The 14,319-nt window shown below is 40.7% G+C and overlaps 2 protein-coding genes across 12 annotated transcripts in view; one reads left to right on the top strand and one right to left on the bottom strand.

Moving 5' to 3' along the window:
- Positions 1 to 1,947, top strand: part of acss3 (acyl-CoA synthetase short chain family member 3) — a 38,061-nt gene extending 36,114 nt beyond the window's left edge. Inside the window, exons 13-16 of the mRNA XM_044342839.1 lie at positions 132 to 254; positions 339 to 438; positions 637 to 812; positions 1,394 to 1,947. Coding sequence (XP_044198774.1) covers positions 132 to 254; positions 339 to 438; positions 637 to 812; positions 1,394 to 1,477 — 483 coding nt within the window. The 3' untranslated portion in view covers positions 1,478 to 1,947. The remainder of the gene's footprint in view (positions 1 to 131; positions 255 to 338; positions 439 to 636; positions 813 to 1,393) is intronic.
- Positions 1,948 to 2,766: 819 nt separating this feature from the next.
- Positions 2,767 to 14,319, bottom strand: part of ppfia2 (PTPRF interacting protein alpha 2) — a 158,856-nt gene continuing 147,303 nt past the window's right edge. For 3 of the 11 annotated variants that reach the window (XM_044342828.1, XM_044342827.1, XM_044342836.1), the window contains 10 exons: positions 11,843 to 11,905; positions 10,350 to 10,382; positions 10,013 to 10,188; positions 9,813 to 9,910; positions 9,526 to 9,701; positions 8,875 to 8,943; positions 8,239 to 8,395; positions 7,922 to 7,978; positions 6,552 to 6,643; positions 2,767 to 3,305 (listed from right to left, as the gene is read on the bottom strand). In XM_044342828.1, coding sequence (XP_044198763.1) covers positions 6,585 to 6,643; positions 7,922 to 7,978; positions 8,239 to 8,395; positions 8,875 to 8,943; positions 9,526 to 9,701; positions 9,813 to 9,910; positions 10,013 to 10,188; positions 10,350 to 10,382; positions 11,843 to 11,905 — 888 coding nt within the window. In that variant the 3' untranslated portion in view covers positions 2,767 to 3,305; positions 6,552 to 6,584. The remainder of the gene's footprint in view (positions 3,306 to 6,551; positions 6,644 to 7,921; positions 7,979 to 8,238; positions 8,396 to 8,874; positions 8,944 to 9,525; positions 9,702 to 9,812; positions 9,911 to 10,012; positions 10,189 to 10,349; positions 10,383 to 11,842; positions 11,906 to 14,319) is intronic. The other 8 variants (XM_044342831.1, XM_044342830.1, XM_044342838.1 and 5 more) reach the window with 5 other exon arrangements.

Consider the following 14,319-nt stretch of genomic DNA (forward strand, 5'->3'; position numbering starts at 1 on the left):
TCATCCAATGAGAGGTTCACACTGAATCTCCTCATGTGTTCAGATGAGTGAAGGATCCGCCACTGACCTCATCCAAACACGATGATGATGTAACCTAATACCAACACATTTCCTTCATGTTTCACCATCAGGGTTACTATGACACTATGGATGCAGGTTTTGTGGATGAGGAGGGTTTCCTTTACATCATGTCCAGGTCTGACGATGTCATAAATGTGGCAGGCCACAGGCTGTCTGCTGGAGCTTTGGAGGAGGTAAGAGGAAGAAATTACAGAGGAAGTGACATGAAGTTTTCTTTGTGGTATAACCATATGTGTGTGTGTGTGTGTGTTTTGCAGTCAGTGCTGCAGCATCCTGCAGTAGGGGACTGTGCTGTAGTGGGTCTAGAGGACACTCTGAAGGGTCACGTTCCCTTGGCTTTATGTGTACTCAAAAATGGTGAGACATGTTTTTTTTTCATATTCCTTTTTTAAATACACCTTTACATCCAAACTGTGTCATCGTTTTATACCTTATAAAGTAAGGTAACTTGCTTACATCCTCATCCATACATGGTTTAAAAAATTATGCAAAATTCAATTCCAGGTTTCATTTAAACTATCTGTGTTTGGTTTCATGTTGCTCTGCGTGTCTCAGGTGTGCAGAAAAGTCAAGAGGAGATCATAAAGGAGATGGTGAAGCTTGTGAGAGACACCATCGGGCCCGTCGCTGCCTTTAAGAAAGTGCTTTTTGTCCGTGGGCTGCCCAAGACACGCTCTGGCAAGATCCCTCGCTCCTCTTTAGCGAACTTGGTCAACGGGAAGCCTTATAAGGTACAACATGACTCTCTGGGAAATATTTTGTGCGTTATTTCTGTCACTGCTATTTTTTTTTTTTTTTTTTTAAAAAGTGTGCACTACAGAAGAAAGTGCTGAGGGGAAACATTGTTTGCACATGTTTATTTTTTGTCCCATGTGTAAAGATTTACAGCCGCTCGGGAGACCGTAAAGCTCATTTTGCATTTCAGAATTAAGAGTAATGATGCTGCATTAGCGGGCCCTGCACTCATTAAATAGAAGTGAAGGCTCATTTGGGGTTTCATCTCTTTATAGTTATGACTCAGTTTTCTGCTGATCAGGTGCTAAAAGCCCCAAAAGAGAAGTGGATGACAAACTGAGGAAACAATACTCGTTAATAACTGTTCTGTTTACAGATGTAAATACAAGGTTTCCATGGATACACACAAGTCATCAAAATCCAAGAATGTATTTGCATTGCACAGCGGTTGTAGATGTTACTTTAATTAGATATTAATCAGCAGGTTTTACAGCTGCTTATCTCATTTCTTTTAAATTAAATGTGTGTTTCTTTCACAGCAGCATAACAAAGGAACTCTTACTTTTCCCCCCGACAGATCACTCCAACTATAGAGGACCCTGATGTGTTCAAGGACATAGAGACGCAGATGGGAAAAGCTCTGAGACCTTGCGGAGCCTGAACTCATCTGTTGGATGGAAGAAAACTGAGGTTGGATCAATTTGGGCTTCAAAAAGTCACTCCCCTCAACTGGAAGTGTGCGAGCGTGTGCGCGCCATTTACAAGGTGCTGCAAATATGAACTGAATAGAGTAAAATTAGTGATTCTTTTCCTTTTTAAACACTCCAATCTTGACTATGTAATGTTGATGTGAAATAATTTTGTCGTCTAGCTGAGAGTAGACGTTTCTTCGCCAACACTACATTTAACCTTCACCTCTTCTGCCTTGCAGCTGGGCTGATTTATCCATTTGTAGTAATTGGGAACAAATTAACACTCTGTTTGTATGTAATCTGAATAATAATGTGAAAGTATACTGCACTACAGGCTTTGTACATTTATAATTCATGTATGGAAGTGAGGTACGGCTACTTTTTATACAACATAAAGCCCTTGAGCCATAAACATTTTAAATTAAATAATCAAGACTCATTCACTGACAGTAGTTTTTTTTTTATTGACAATGAAAATTTGTTTGCTCACCACTTAGTTTTGACCAAAGTACAAGAAGTAATAAATTAAAAAATGGACACAAAATAAAATGATTCATTGTTCGTGCAAATTGAAGATGTAAAAACAAATCAAAAGCGTAAGACTTGTCTGAGTCGCCCATCAGAAATAACTAAAAGACAGAGAACAGGGCTGTACAATAGTTTACCCTGGAAACTGACAGAAACAAAGAGTTAACAGTTACACCAATGTAAGTCACAGCAAGCAACAGGTTTTTGTCATTAAGTCACCTCACTTCAACATGGTCATATACACTCTATGCACACTATGAGCTAAAGCGGTCTGTCTTTCAGTTATTTCCTCTGTTCTGTTAAACATAGTGTCTGAAGGGGTGAAGGGGGGGAGAAGGCCAGCTCGGCTGAGTGTGTGGTTGTCCTCGTTGTGTTGACGTATCGCCTGACAAAACATACAGTACAGCAAGTGACAGTTTCTACGACTGACATCCTGCTTTTTTTTTTTTTTTTTTTTTTTTGTTCTCTGAGAGGAAGTTTTGTGCAACTTCGGAGAGCGATGGCGTCTCTTGTTTTGTCCTTGGCTACTAAAGAGTCCGTTGAGTTGATGCGGTTGTATCAAAGTGCTTGTCATGTCTTTCCAGTGCGTCAATGCGTTCGCTTAAAACGCTCTTTTTATGCCAGCGAGTCCATAAGAAAGGATGATGAAGTTTGTCGGTGCCAGAAATGGGGCTCAAAGTGGTTGGTTTTTTTTGGTAAACCACTAGAGGGCAGATTTTTCACACATCCAGAGTTTTCTTCCTCACTATGGTGCAGCACAGGTCCATCATCATACAGTTATCATCAGCACAATGAAAAAATAAAACCATATGTACAAAATGATCTAGGGGAGCAGGGTAATATGGAGACAGTTTAAAGAGCAGCATATATTAATCTATGGTCCACTAAATGAGGTGGCAGGGACATTTTTTTGCACAAACTCTGAATATCATTTTATACATAGATGTGTGTATATATTAAAAAATGGCATATTTATATTAATTTACAGATAACCTACACGTCTCCTGTAGAAGAAATACACAGTACGTTATGCTTCGACAAGTTACTGTACATGTAAAAGGTAGAAATGGTGACAACGGGGTAGCCTGCAGGACAGTTTAGCACCGGCATCTGGTGCCCACATTTTAGGGATGGATGGTCGTGGGAGGGAGGGGGGGTCAGAGAGGAGAGCAGGGCTTCTTGGCAGTGCGTGTCGTCAGAATGGTTTGTTCCTGGGCGGTTTGGCCCGTCCAGCAGCTCCCCCTAGTTAGTCTCCATTCAGAACTGTATCTAAAGGGAAACAGAGTGAGTAGGTTTTAATAAGAGGTCTGAAATTCTCATAGTTGTTGGAGTTTTAAAAGAAAAGTATAACATGCCAAAAAACCTAATCTGACTCCTGATTGAGTCCATTTAGTACCATGCTGGCTGCTGGGAAAGTAACTACTGACAGCAATAGGTGTGGGTTTAGTCACAAAACCTATTTTTGACATGAAAGCCTTATTTTTGGCTGGACTTGCCGCGGACCAGCTCTTTAATGGCAGTTGTTTGTGAGTGAGTGATGAAGTTACACCATTGGTCGGCCAACCGAGTGTTGGAGTTTCCATATTGGCTGTTGCTATTTCAAAATGAATCTGTGCAAGCTCTAGTGTTAAATGCAGTGAAGTAGGGTAATCTCCTGTTTAAATAGATACCAGCGTCTCTACCGTCCAGTGTCATCGACTCTCCGGCTGACAGCGCTGTCAGCAGCCGGCAGGAGAGACGCTCCGCGGCGCGTTTGTATTTTATAACTCAATACCGGGACGTGAGCTTTTTATTTCTCTGACATTTTCACAAACAATGAACAACAGCATTAAACATAAGTCTTGCAGATAAAACATGCAACTCGTGTAGCTGTCGTATCAGTTTATTGTGGGGCGGCTGCTCTGAAGGTTCGCTTGATTTGACTGTAACTGCGGTAACTGGGTGGAGATAAGACTTCTGAATTTGCACCCAAAATGCTGTCAAAACTTTCATTTACATTTCCCACCACTAACAGATAATTAGAAAAGTTATAATTAGAATTAAAATAAGTTCTCTCTCAAATCAAACTTCCTAAGGTATTAGAGGAACATACTGTTCTTGCAACTGCATTTATAACCTTTTTTTTTTTTTTTTACTCAAACGTAGCTTAACGATGTCATGTGATGCTACTTCAGTCCACTTTACCAGCAAATATTACTGGGACCACTACAAAGAGTTGCAGATGAACATTTAATATCCAAGAATTCACATTATAGACACTACTGACCATCTCTGTAACAAACTGGTCACAATTCCACACATTGACCATACACGGTCCAGACATATACTAGGTTTACTAGTCTTTTTGACATTAAAGCGTCTATACCAAACGCTTTTTTTTCCCCATTTGTGTGATAGAACAGATACACTTCAGCTTTAAGGCGACTGTTAACAACAGCTGCATAACTATTCCTGTTTCACTCAGCTGTAGGCATGTAGATTATTTTCTTTTGAGTTAGCAGCATAACTACAGTGATTGTGTATCAGGTTGATCGCTGCTGCTGTGAAACTAATGCTACTCGGCTAGTTCAGACAAGAGATGCTCACTCACTCATTTACTACTCACTTTATAATAGACATTCAGTTTACTGTATATTGAGATTTTGGACATTTATTAATCATAATTTTGTATCAGCACTGATGGATATAGTGTCTTTCAACTGTAAATTTAGCATTTATAAAGCACAATGCATTGCATTGTTTGATTGTTAGCACAACATAGTGTACATGCAGACACTACTTTATTATTCCAATGTGGGAATTTCTGATAACACTTTATACTGTACATTTCACAGTCAGAATAAGGACACTTAATTAAAATTGTTGAAGGTAAGTATAGTGAACTACTCTGTATAAATAGGGAGCAATAACATAACTTTCAATTTCATATGCTGAGGCTATAATGTAGGAAGAGAGAATGTCACCACTGTGTTACTTTTTGGGCGCCTCTATGCAAGTCTTGTACTGCATGAATTCATTTGTGATGGCAACTGCTTGTGTGTGTGTAGCAAATAGTTCAATAGTTTTTGTTTTCCTGTGCACATGTACAAGAATTCAACTGAACTGCTCCCTGAACTTTGCACTGTATTCTGTCTTTTTGTTGTGTGGGAGTACTTATAAAAATAAGCTGATGAAAGCATTAGAAACAGCCCGCAGGGCGCTCCACGGAATGAGCAAATACTTTTGAAAACAAAAAGTTTCGGTTATGAAGATGAAACTCACATTAACTTTCCCCCACTGAATCAACCTCCTCTGTTTTGTTTTTTTTTTACTTCCCGTTCTCTCTCCCTTTAGCTGTGTTTTTATGTATTTTTCTAACACTCCTGTCTCATATGATCACGCTGCACTCCCAGAATTATACTGTAGCATTATTATCTGTCTACTGCGCCTCAAACCTTATCACACTCTCCAGGCTTGTAAGGATTTTGTTTCAGGACTCCAAAGTTTTCTCACCTGTTGTTGTTCTGACTGCAGCCAGACGCTGCAAACCAGCAAATATAAATGTGTGATATTATCAGGGGTGTGAACGATTATGACGATGATACTGTAGAAGCAGTTAGAAGAAACTTCATGATTGTTGACATTTTTTTGCCACTTTTAGTTTGGAGACGTCTGACTTCTAGTTGTGTCTTGACTGACACACAGAAATTATTATTTTGTGTTGATTGTGTGCTCCTTGTGAAGAATTTAGGGACAACTGATAATATATCGGTGAAGATCACATGACTGGAATTTGTCATTTTACTTTAAATGCAGTTTACATTTCGAGCTGCGGGAGAAGCTCAGCATCTCTGCTTAATATATCATCACAAACCAAGTCCTCCTCTCTGTCTCGTCTATCTGGGCTCTTCATGCTAAACAATACATCTGAGGCATGTTGTCTTTGTAGCTTTGGCATCTGGCTGTCATTTGAATTGTGAGGGCATTTCACTACAATACAGATGCAAAGAGACAGTTTTTTTCAGATAGTGTATCAAATCAAAGCAAATCCTTATGAGGAATGACACTTCCACTGCACCTGGCAGTACAAAGCAGACAGTTGGAAAGAAAACTAGGGCGCTTTGTAATCATAGAAAGTCTGGATAACTCTCCAGTCTATTTTTAGGAGCCTTGAACTATCATGATCATGTAAATGAACTTTGTTAACTAATCTCTGTGTAACATACTGCACTCCTTTTATTTGAAGTAGATTTCTAAAGCTCGAATCATGACTACTCATCTTTTTTTGGACGGACATGAAAAGAGGAGACATCAGTGTGAGACCGTGGCTCGCTGCTAGCCCTGCAGTCTCCCATCACCTTATCACAGCTACCTGGCAAAAACACAGCGGAGGCTCGCCAAGCCGACGACACAAACATGCTTATCTTGGAGAAACAATTCGTCCTCGTCTCTTTAATTCAGTCTATTTTTTTTTTTTTAAAGTGCTTCTGAGGAAATCGGTGTATTTGACAGAGCGAGAGTCTGTGTGTTACATACAGCGTACAGTTTAAGGTCCCTCTCTTCCTCCTCTCAGCAGGAGTAGGTTCTCACCGTGGAGCTGTCCAGCCGCTGCACCGCAGAGGGTCCAACTGTAGGGGGAGACAGCGAGAAAGAGAGTCTGAATATTGAGGCTTAGCGTGTAGCAGATGGACCCAGAGTGAGAAGGAGAACATTTCCTCCACTTGGTTACCACCTCAAACAAGTGCCACAAGATTTAGATGTCCTTCAACAGTATGAGTGAGATCACACACAACTTGTAGTGTCACCCTCAGAAGAAAAAGCCACGGATCACGCACTCAAAGGAAAGTTTTGATTTTGAGTGGATGACATTAGCAAACGAGATTAGTCGTACTGTGGACGTCACAGACCGGGGGGAGCACAGAGAAAAGAGACAGAGGGACACAGAGAGGCTGCTTCACTGGGAACACCTTGTTAGAAGAGAACACTGGCTAACATCAGTGCAATCTGATGGTTTCCAGTCATGTATCACAACTTGTGTCATTTGTCAAGACACAGTTGCTAATACACTCTGCATCACTTTCAAGGATAATTCCAGTTTATTACAACGTGGGTTTAATTCTTATTGTTCCGACCATCATTCCTTTTTGTGCTAGAAATAAATGTATTTCCAAAATCTGGGAAAGCAGTAAAATTGCTAAAAATCAGTCAGATCATAATACAGGTTTTAAACAAAGCAAGAGGAAACAAAAGCAAATTAAATTACCAAACATTCATCAGTTTATGTGTTTTCAATTTACAATCCCTTTAAGTTTTATGTCCAAATAAAGTGGTTTAGATCATTTGTTTCTTGTCCCGTCTGACTTTTTTATAGCAATGCTGCTGTGTTCCCAGATCTCAGCAGGTTTTCCCCACAGCATAATAAACCAGAATGATCCTTCAATGAAAGACTGTATCAACCAATGTCCTCTTAACAGCAGAGGGATGAGAAATGACACAAACTGTCCGACTGAGTTATTAAAGCATCCAAGACATACTGTTTACCTCTGTAAATGAACATAGCAGCACTCAACCACCTTTTTGTTTTGCCGCTTAATTACTTCAAGGGTTACATCAGCAAGCATGGGTCCTAATCCATAACTTGACTCCCCAGCTGTTACCACCGGGGTGAACAAACAACTATTTTGCAACTCTGCAAAACACCACCCTTGGAGTTGGATATTAGATCAGAGATTGAAGAGTAGTAGAGAAACGAGAGAAGAAAAGCGCGGGTGAGAGACCACAAAGAAAAGGAGAATTACAACAGGACAGTGGTTGCCAGAGACCATGTGAAGAGGAGGGAATATATGTATAACCATAATACACGCAGGGGCCAACAAGCCCAGAACCTTCAGAGGGGCATAGCTGACCTTGAAACCAATCCAAATACATGTCGTCAGGACTGTCATCCAGCGCCTCATAGAGGACTGCAGAGCAGCCGTCACAGAGTCAGAGAGAACAAGAGACATGTCAGAAGGCTCCTCACAAATAGCAACAGCAGCAACTCCTGTGCTCAGGTGTTGCGCTTTGTTCTATCTGTGCAACAGGTGGATTTAAACTCTTGTTTTTGTCGCTGCGTTTTAAAGCCACACTGCAGAAAACATCCAGATTGAACATGTTTCATGTGATATATGACAGGAACAAGCCTTAAAATCTGTGAAATAATTGTGCAGAGGCAGGCTCTTACCCTCAGGGGGCAGTCTCCGGGAGTGACCAGACGTCGCGGTGAGACGGAATCCAGCAGGGAGTGTCTCAGCTGATCCGGGCATCATACTGATACCGTGCACGTCCCGGGGCGGGAACTGCCTCCTCCACGATGGACCTCTGAAGTCTTTGTCGTCACACTGGTGGACAGATCATTTTTAATCTCATTTTTAATCATGTAAAGGTACTAACCATGGTTCATAAATGCAGTGGGTCATTGCTTTAAAGGGCTTTTCTTTCAAAATGTTCTAATTAATCCCCTGACCTAAAGGCCTACTTTATTAATCTAGGCACCTTGTGAATGGTTTTTGTTGCACTGTTGAGGTTAACTTTGACCTTTTTTTTGTCTTTTTTCAAAGCCTATATTGGCAAAATTTAAAATCTTGGTCAATACTGTGGGGAAAAAGCTTAATTGTTTTGTATAGGATTTCAGACTCTTTCATTACAACTGGACTGCAATTATTTTTAACTGTTGTTCTGGTTTGAAATATAGGATCAAGGATGTGAAGGCATCAGACATTTAAACAAACAAAGCTTTTACTAATTATGATTTTTAGCTCTTGAATGGTAAAAATGTGATGTACAAAGTTCAGTCTCGTAGGTGATAGTTGCTGCTCACCTCATCCAGTCTCCTGTCAGTGCCCAGCGCCAGCAGATTATTGTACTCTCGCTCCAGAATCTGACGTGCCTGAGGAGGAAAAAAAAAAAAAAAACACATTTTGATTTTCACAAGGCCGACTATTTTTAGCAGCATGGTAACAGAGGCAGCTGACACATTACGTTATTTGCGCTGCATATTCATTTTACCCGAGTATAGATGAGATAAGCAGTGAAAATTCACAGGGCAACCTGCCAGAGTGACAGTTGGCAAATCTGCATGTTCTGATTTAGATTCGACCAGCTTTGAAGGCTGATACCAACATACCTCTATTTTTGGACTGAAGTTGGTGACAGATGATATATCATTCAGCACCTTTAAATTTGGCTATATGAGTGCTAAAAAGGAAAAAAAAAAAACTGAAACATTAAAAATCTTTGTTTTCCTCACAATTAACCCTTCATACAGAATATGGAAAATCTATCAAGTGGAATTCAACACATCGGATTCAGACCAGGAAAGTCCTCTTAATGCATATCAGACATTATTCATTGACATCAGATTCACCAAAGTTCAAATTCAAAACACTTGTCTTGCGATCTTCCTGTCTGAGTTGCTGAGGAGGATGTAACTACAGTATGCTGTATAATAACAGATAACAAACAGCAGTACCTGAGTGTTTTGGTTAGGGATTTGGAGGAGCAGCGCCAGGCTGCTGTAGTCAAAGTTGTCATCGAGGGCGACCAGGGCTCCGTGCACGCCGCTCTCCAGCAGGATGTTGGCATAGTCCCTCAGGCCTATGCTCTGCACCCAGCGGATGACCCGCTCATTACTCCACACCAGCACGTCTGCAGACACCAGTACAAACATGTCATCTCAAATCTCTTTTTACCACTCATTTGTGACATATTGTTTCCATTTGTTATGATGTTCATTGTAGTTAAAACGGGGACGCTTGCCTCTCATTTCATGCTGGCTTTGCTCCCTACGTCTCTCCAGTTCCTTCCTGTCATAGTTGAGCTTCTTCAGACACATGATTCCATACTGTAAACTTGTTCTGGTGTCAGAAAATCACAAACAAATCCATCCATAACAGGGAAAATTACTGAAAATGATCATGATCATACTCGCTGACAGTCACCATGAGACACCCCAGTACCTGTGGAAGCTGTCCACCATTTTGAGGTGCACCCTCAGGTCCTTCTTTGTGAGGTGGTCCAGCATGCGAGCATCCACCAGGCACTCCATGAAGTAGCTGCGGTACTGAGGTAGTCCTAGACTGGGCAGCCACTCGTTCCCTATCCACTCATGATTCATGTCGCCATAAGCTAGAGTCTGAGAGAAGACAGGTCAGCTCAGTCAGAACGCTGTTAACCTGCAGTTATTCAGTTCCTCACAAAACACAGCTTTTCACATTTTCATGTACAATTGAATCTGTACTAAACCTTAAATAGACAAGAGGAAGAAATGACATAAACAACAACAACAGGGCTTACCTGTGCCCAGCTCCCCTCTTCAGACTCTGATTTCTGATTTAAACACAAGAAAAAGGAAGAGGAGTAATTGTGAGAGAAAATAAAAAACACTGTCATCTGATTGTTCTATATCAAACCCTCCAGTTGTGTCCAAAAATGTCCCTCAAAATGCGACTGGCAAGTGACTGATAACACAGTACATGAGTCTAATATTCACAGCCCTTGAAATCTGTAAAAAAAAAAAAAAAAAAAAAAAATCTCCCACAATCCAAGTTACGCCCATACACAAACATAAAAATACCCGTGACCTTACAAGAAATCCTGCATCCAGGATCCAAATAAACAAAGGAAATATCAGATAATTCAAGCAGCGCCTGTTTCTTTGCTACTTTCACAATCATACTGTAGGTGTCAAAAATAGGTCCTTTTCCAAAGTATGGTAGAGTTTGTGTATAGTTCCACTGCCTCTAAGAGAAACATGCTCTTTCCAACATTTTTGACAAACCCTTTGAACTGACAGCAAGCAGCCTCCAAAAACATGTTGCACTATGAGCTTGAATATTCAAAACATGGTAAAAGGCTCGTGGGAGCAAGTTTGAGGGAAAGAAAGCTCAAACTTAAATGTCACGTGAATTGGTCTCCAGGGAGACTTTTTTTTTTTTAACCTCAGATGTGATCTGGCCTGACAGTTTCAGCATTCGTTATGGAAATTTGAGTGCAGTCCAGAAAAATCGCACAAGGTTGGTTTTTAACTTTGTTTTTCTTAAAACCAGATCGGAGATAGATACACCGCATCTGTTGTACTTGACTATGTTTGTTTTGGCTCGGAAAAGGATAAGATAGGAGCAAAGTCATCTATTTTACTAGTATTTCACTAGTAAGACATAACATTATATGGTTACCTGATGATTATTAGCTTTATTACATTATGAAAAACATGTCAACCTCAACACCACAAATACCCATCCACAGCTTTGAACAGCTTGACAATGATGTTGAAGTTCAAATATCACTTCACATCAGATCTCTATAAGTTTTTCATTATTTCTGCACATTTCTGTATTTCTGTTTTGTTGTTTGGAAGCAAAACCACATTTCACATGCAGCTTCTTCAGTCTTGCTCATCGATGAAGCTTTAATGCAAAATGCAATAATATAACTTTTCACGATCTGGCGTGTGGCAAGTTTTTTGTGTGGTGTATTACTAACAGTACCGTGGGGAAATGTACTGGTGATTCCTGTTTCCTTTTATAGCTTGTATACGATCACAAACCAGCATTTGCTATTCATGACAGAGGCTCCTTCATCTAAAACCCAGTTTAAAATTAGTATTGACTAGGAGGTTCAAGGACCAGGGAGTGGGTTAATGGATGCATTCCTTCTCCATCAGTCACCGCTGTCACCACTTTGAGGTCTCCTAATTCCATCCCTCTGATATCCACTCTCATAGACACAGACACACATGACTGACAGAGAAAGAAAAGGGTGACGGTAAAGGACACAAAGGGACTGACCGTTTTGGAAGGGGCTGCCAGGGTCTCCATCTCCTCATGGGTCACCCATACATTGCCTGACGGCTACAAGGGCAGAGCCCAAGAGACAGAGCAGCAGCAGGGTTGGTAGTAGAGGTCCGGTAGGAGGGGCAAGCAGTGTTAAAGAAGAAGAGCAGCACCACTGTAAGCCAATAGTGTTATAGCATCACAGTCAGATGATGAACTGGCCCCGAACCCGCCAGGGGGTCAAAGGGCATATGCAGAGGACAAAAACACAACACAGTACAGCAACAACAACAACAACAACATCCCAATTTCCACATACATGTACAGATAACACAATTAACAGAGACAGTTGCCATGCACAACAAGGAAGACTGAATAAATTAGTACCATTAACACCAACAGGCACAAAACCCCCCACAATACTCATCCCTCTGCACTCGTATGCTACCAGTCGATTCACTCAAATGACAAAAAGGACACTTATCTCTAGTGTTATCTAACCATGCAGATCATTGCAGCTATCAATTATTTTCTTCAGTGATTGATTTGTTGATTATTTTCTCAATTTATTGACCATTTTGTGAAATATAGTGCCATAGCACACATTTCCAAACCCAAAGGAGACGTACTAAAGTTTTTAAAAACAAACAAACAAAAAAATTATATATTTACTACCATATAAGACAAAAAACCAGCAAATTCTCATATTTAATAAGCTGGAACCAGAGAATATTTAACATTTTTGCCTGAAAAATGACTCAAACTATTATCAAAATAAATTCATATGATGTTTTCATCCATCAACCAACCAACTGATCAGCTCTAGATGTCCCCATGACTCTGGATAATCTACAACATGCCATCAGCAGTTTTAATCAGACTATTTCTTTGGTAGAAATATGAGGACAGACATCTACTGAACTGTCTGCATTGCAGAGAACCTCTAGAGATTACTGAGAAAATATGTTTTTTTGTAAGTTGGGTGACCCGACTCTTTAAATGCTTATTCCAGCATAATTGTTGTCCATTTTGATGCATTGTTCTGCAGTCACAGCAGTAGGTCAGGCTGTCATGACCCAGATAAGAACAGTCAAAGACGCACCCACAAGCAATTTAACAGCGGTCTCTGTTAAAAGCCATGAGACTCCCGACAGTGGACCACTCCTTCCAGTTTTAACACCGGAGGTAAAATGGCGGATGCTTTCCCCCCCTCTCTCTCTATTTTCTGCTCGACATACACGTCGCAGCGTATTTACAAGGTCAATTAACCCCCCTCCGTTAAGTGTGTGGGGTTTTTAAGTGCGACAACAGGCAGGAGGCCCGTCACAGTTGGGGGACTTTGTGATTGGACGTGTAATGAAAGTTTCATGAGGTGTGGAAGTAGAGCTAAGTGGCTGAGGAGAGAGAGTGAGGTAAAGGAGGGGCAGGGGGGGGGAAACAGGCAGAGGGTAAAGTATTTTACAAAAAGAGAGGACAGAAAAAGTGCAAGATTTATCACTGCTGCATGCATACTAGTTGTGTGGAGCCTAAAAGCATTAATGAATGTACTCAGCAGGGTTTATATAAGGATGCACAACTTCTCACGTCTGTATGATATATGGTCTGCATTCTCTGTGTATGTGTACCTTCAGTGTACAGCATATTAATCCTTGCTCTGCAGTGTTTACAGTCACTATCTTTAATTGTAATGGGACTTTTTACTCCTATGTTACTCTTATACGTATACTGCTCTATGATTCACATGTTTATACTTAGATGTGCATGTGATGTGTAAGGTTTTCTCTTGTATATAAACCTTGTATGAGAATACTTGAGAAGTGTTGTTAGGAAGAACTGTGTGGTATGACCTTCAACATTTAGTTCCTGCTGGCAGATTGACGGGGAGGCAGAACTCCCCTAGAAAGAGACTGTGATAAGAGATGGACAAAGGACCAACTGTGTACAACTTATGAACTGCCAAGGTGTGTTCTGTAACAATCTGTGGAAGACATGGCTACGACTATAAATCTGAGTGTTTGCCTTAGCTCTGGGTCTCTCTGTCTGATCCAGACTTAAGAGTCCCGTACACATACATGTGTGATTACGGAATAAAGCTCTGAAAGACAATCCCTCTTTGTGAAATCCATCACTATTACATAAATTTCCATGACATTAAGAAACAGCAGAGTCCTTAGTGACCATATGCCATGACAGCAGGGAGCTACGAAAGCAACTGTGCTCTGGAATAACTGGAAAGCTAAAACACAGAACACACTGGAGCAATCTCTTAAAAAGCAGCCATCACTGACTCCCACTGTAACATTCACTGAAGTTATCACGAACTGTAGCATTGAAAATTGGCCAGATGTAAAAAAATAAATAAATAAAAAAAAAATACTGCTGATAAATTTGCTACGCATGGGCGTGATTTCATCGTCGCTGCTCCACTCGCTTGTTGTCACCCGCCTACACATGTGTCACCCATGTGTGGAGGCGTCGTGCATGTAAGCAGA

The sequence above is a fragment of the Thunnus albacares genome, chromosome 23, assembly GCF_914725855.1.
Source record: "Thunnus albacares chromosome 23, fThuAlb1.1, whole genome shotgun sequence".
Lineage (NCBI taxonomy): Eukaryota > Metazoa > Chordata > Actinopteri > Scombriformes > Scombridae > Thunnus > Thunnus albacares.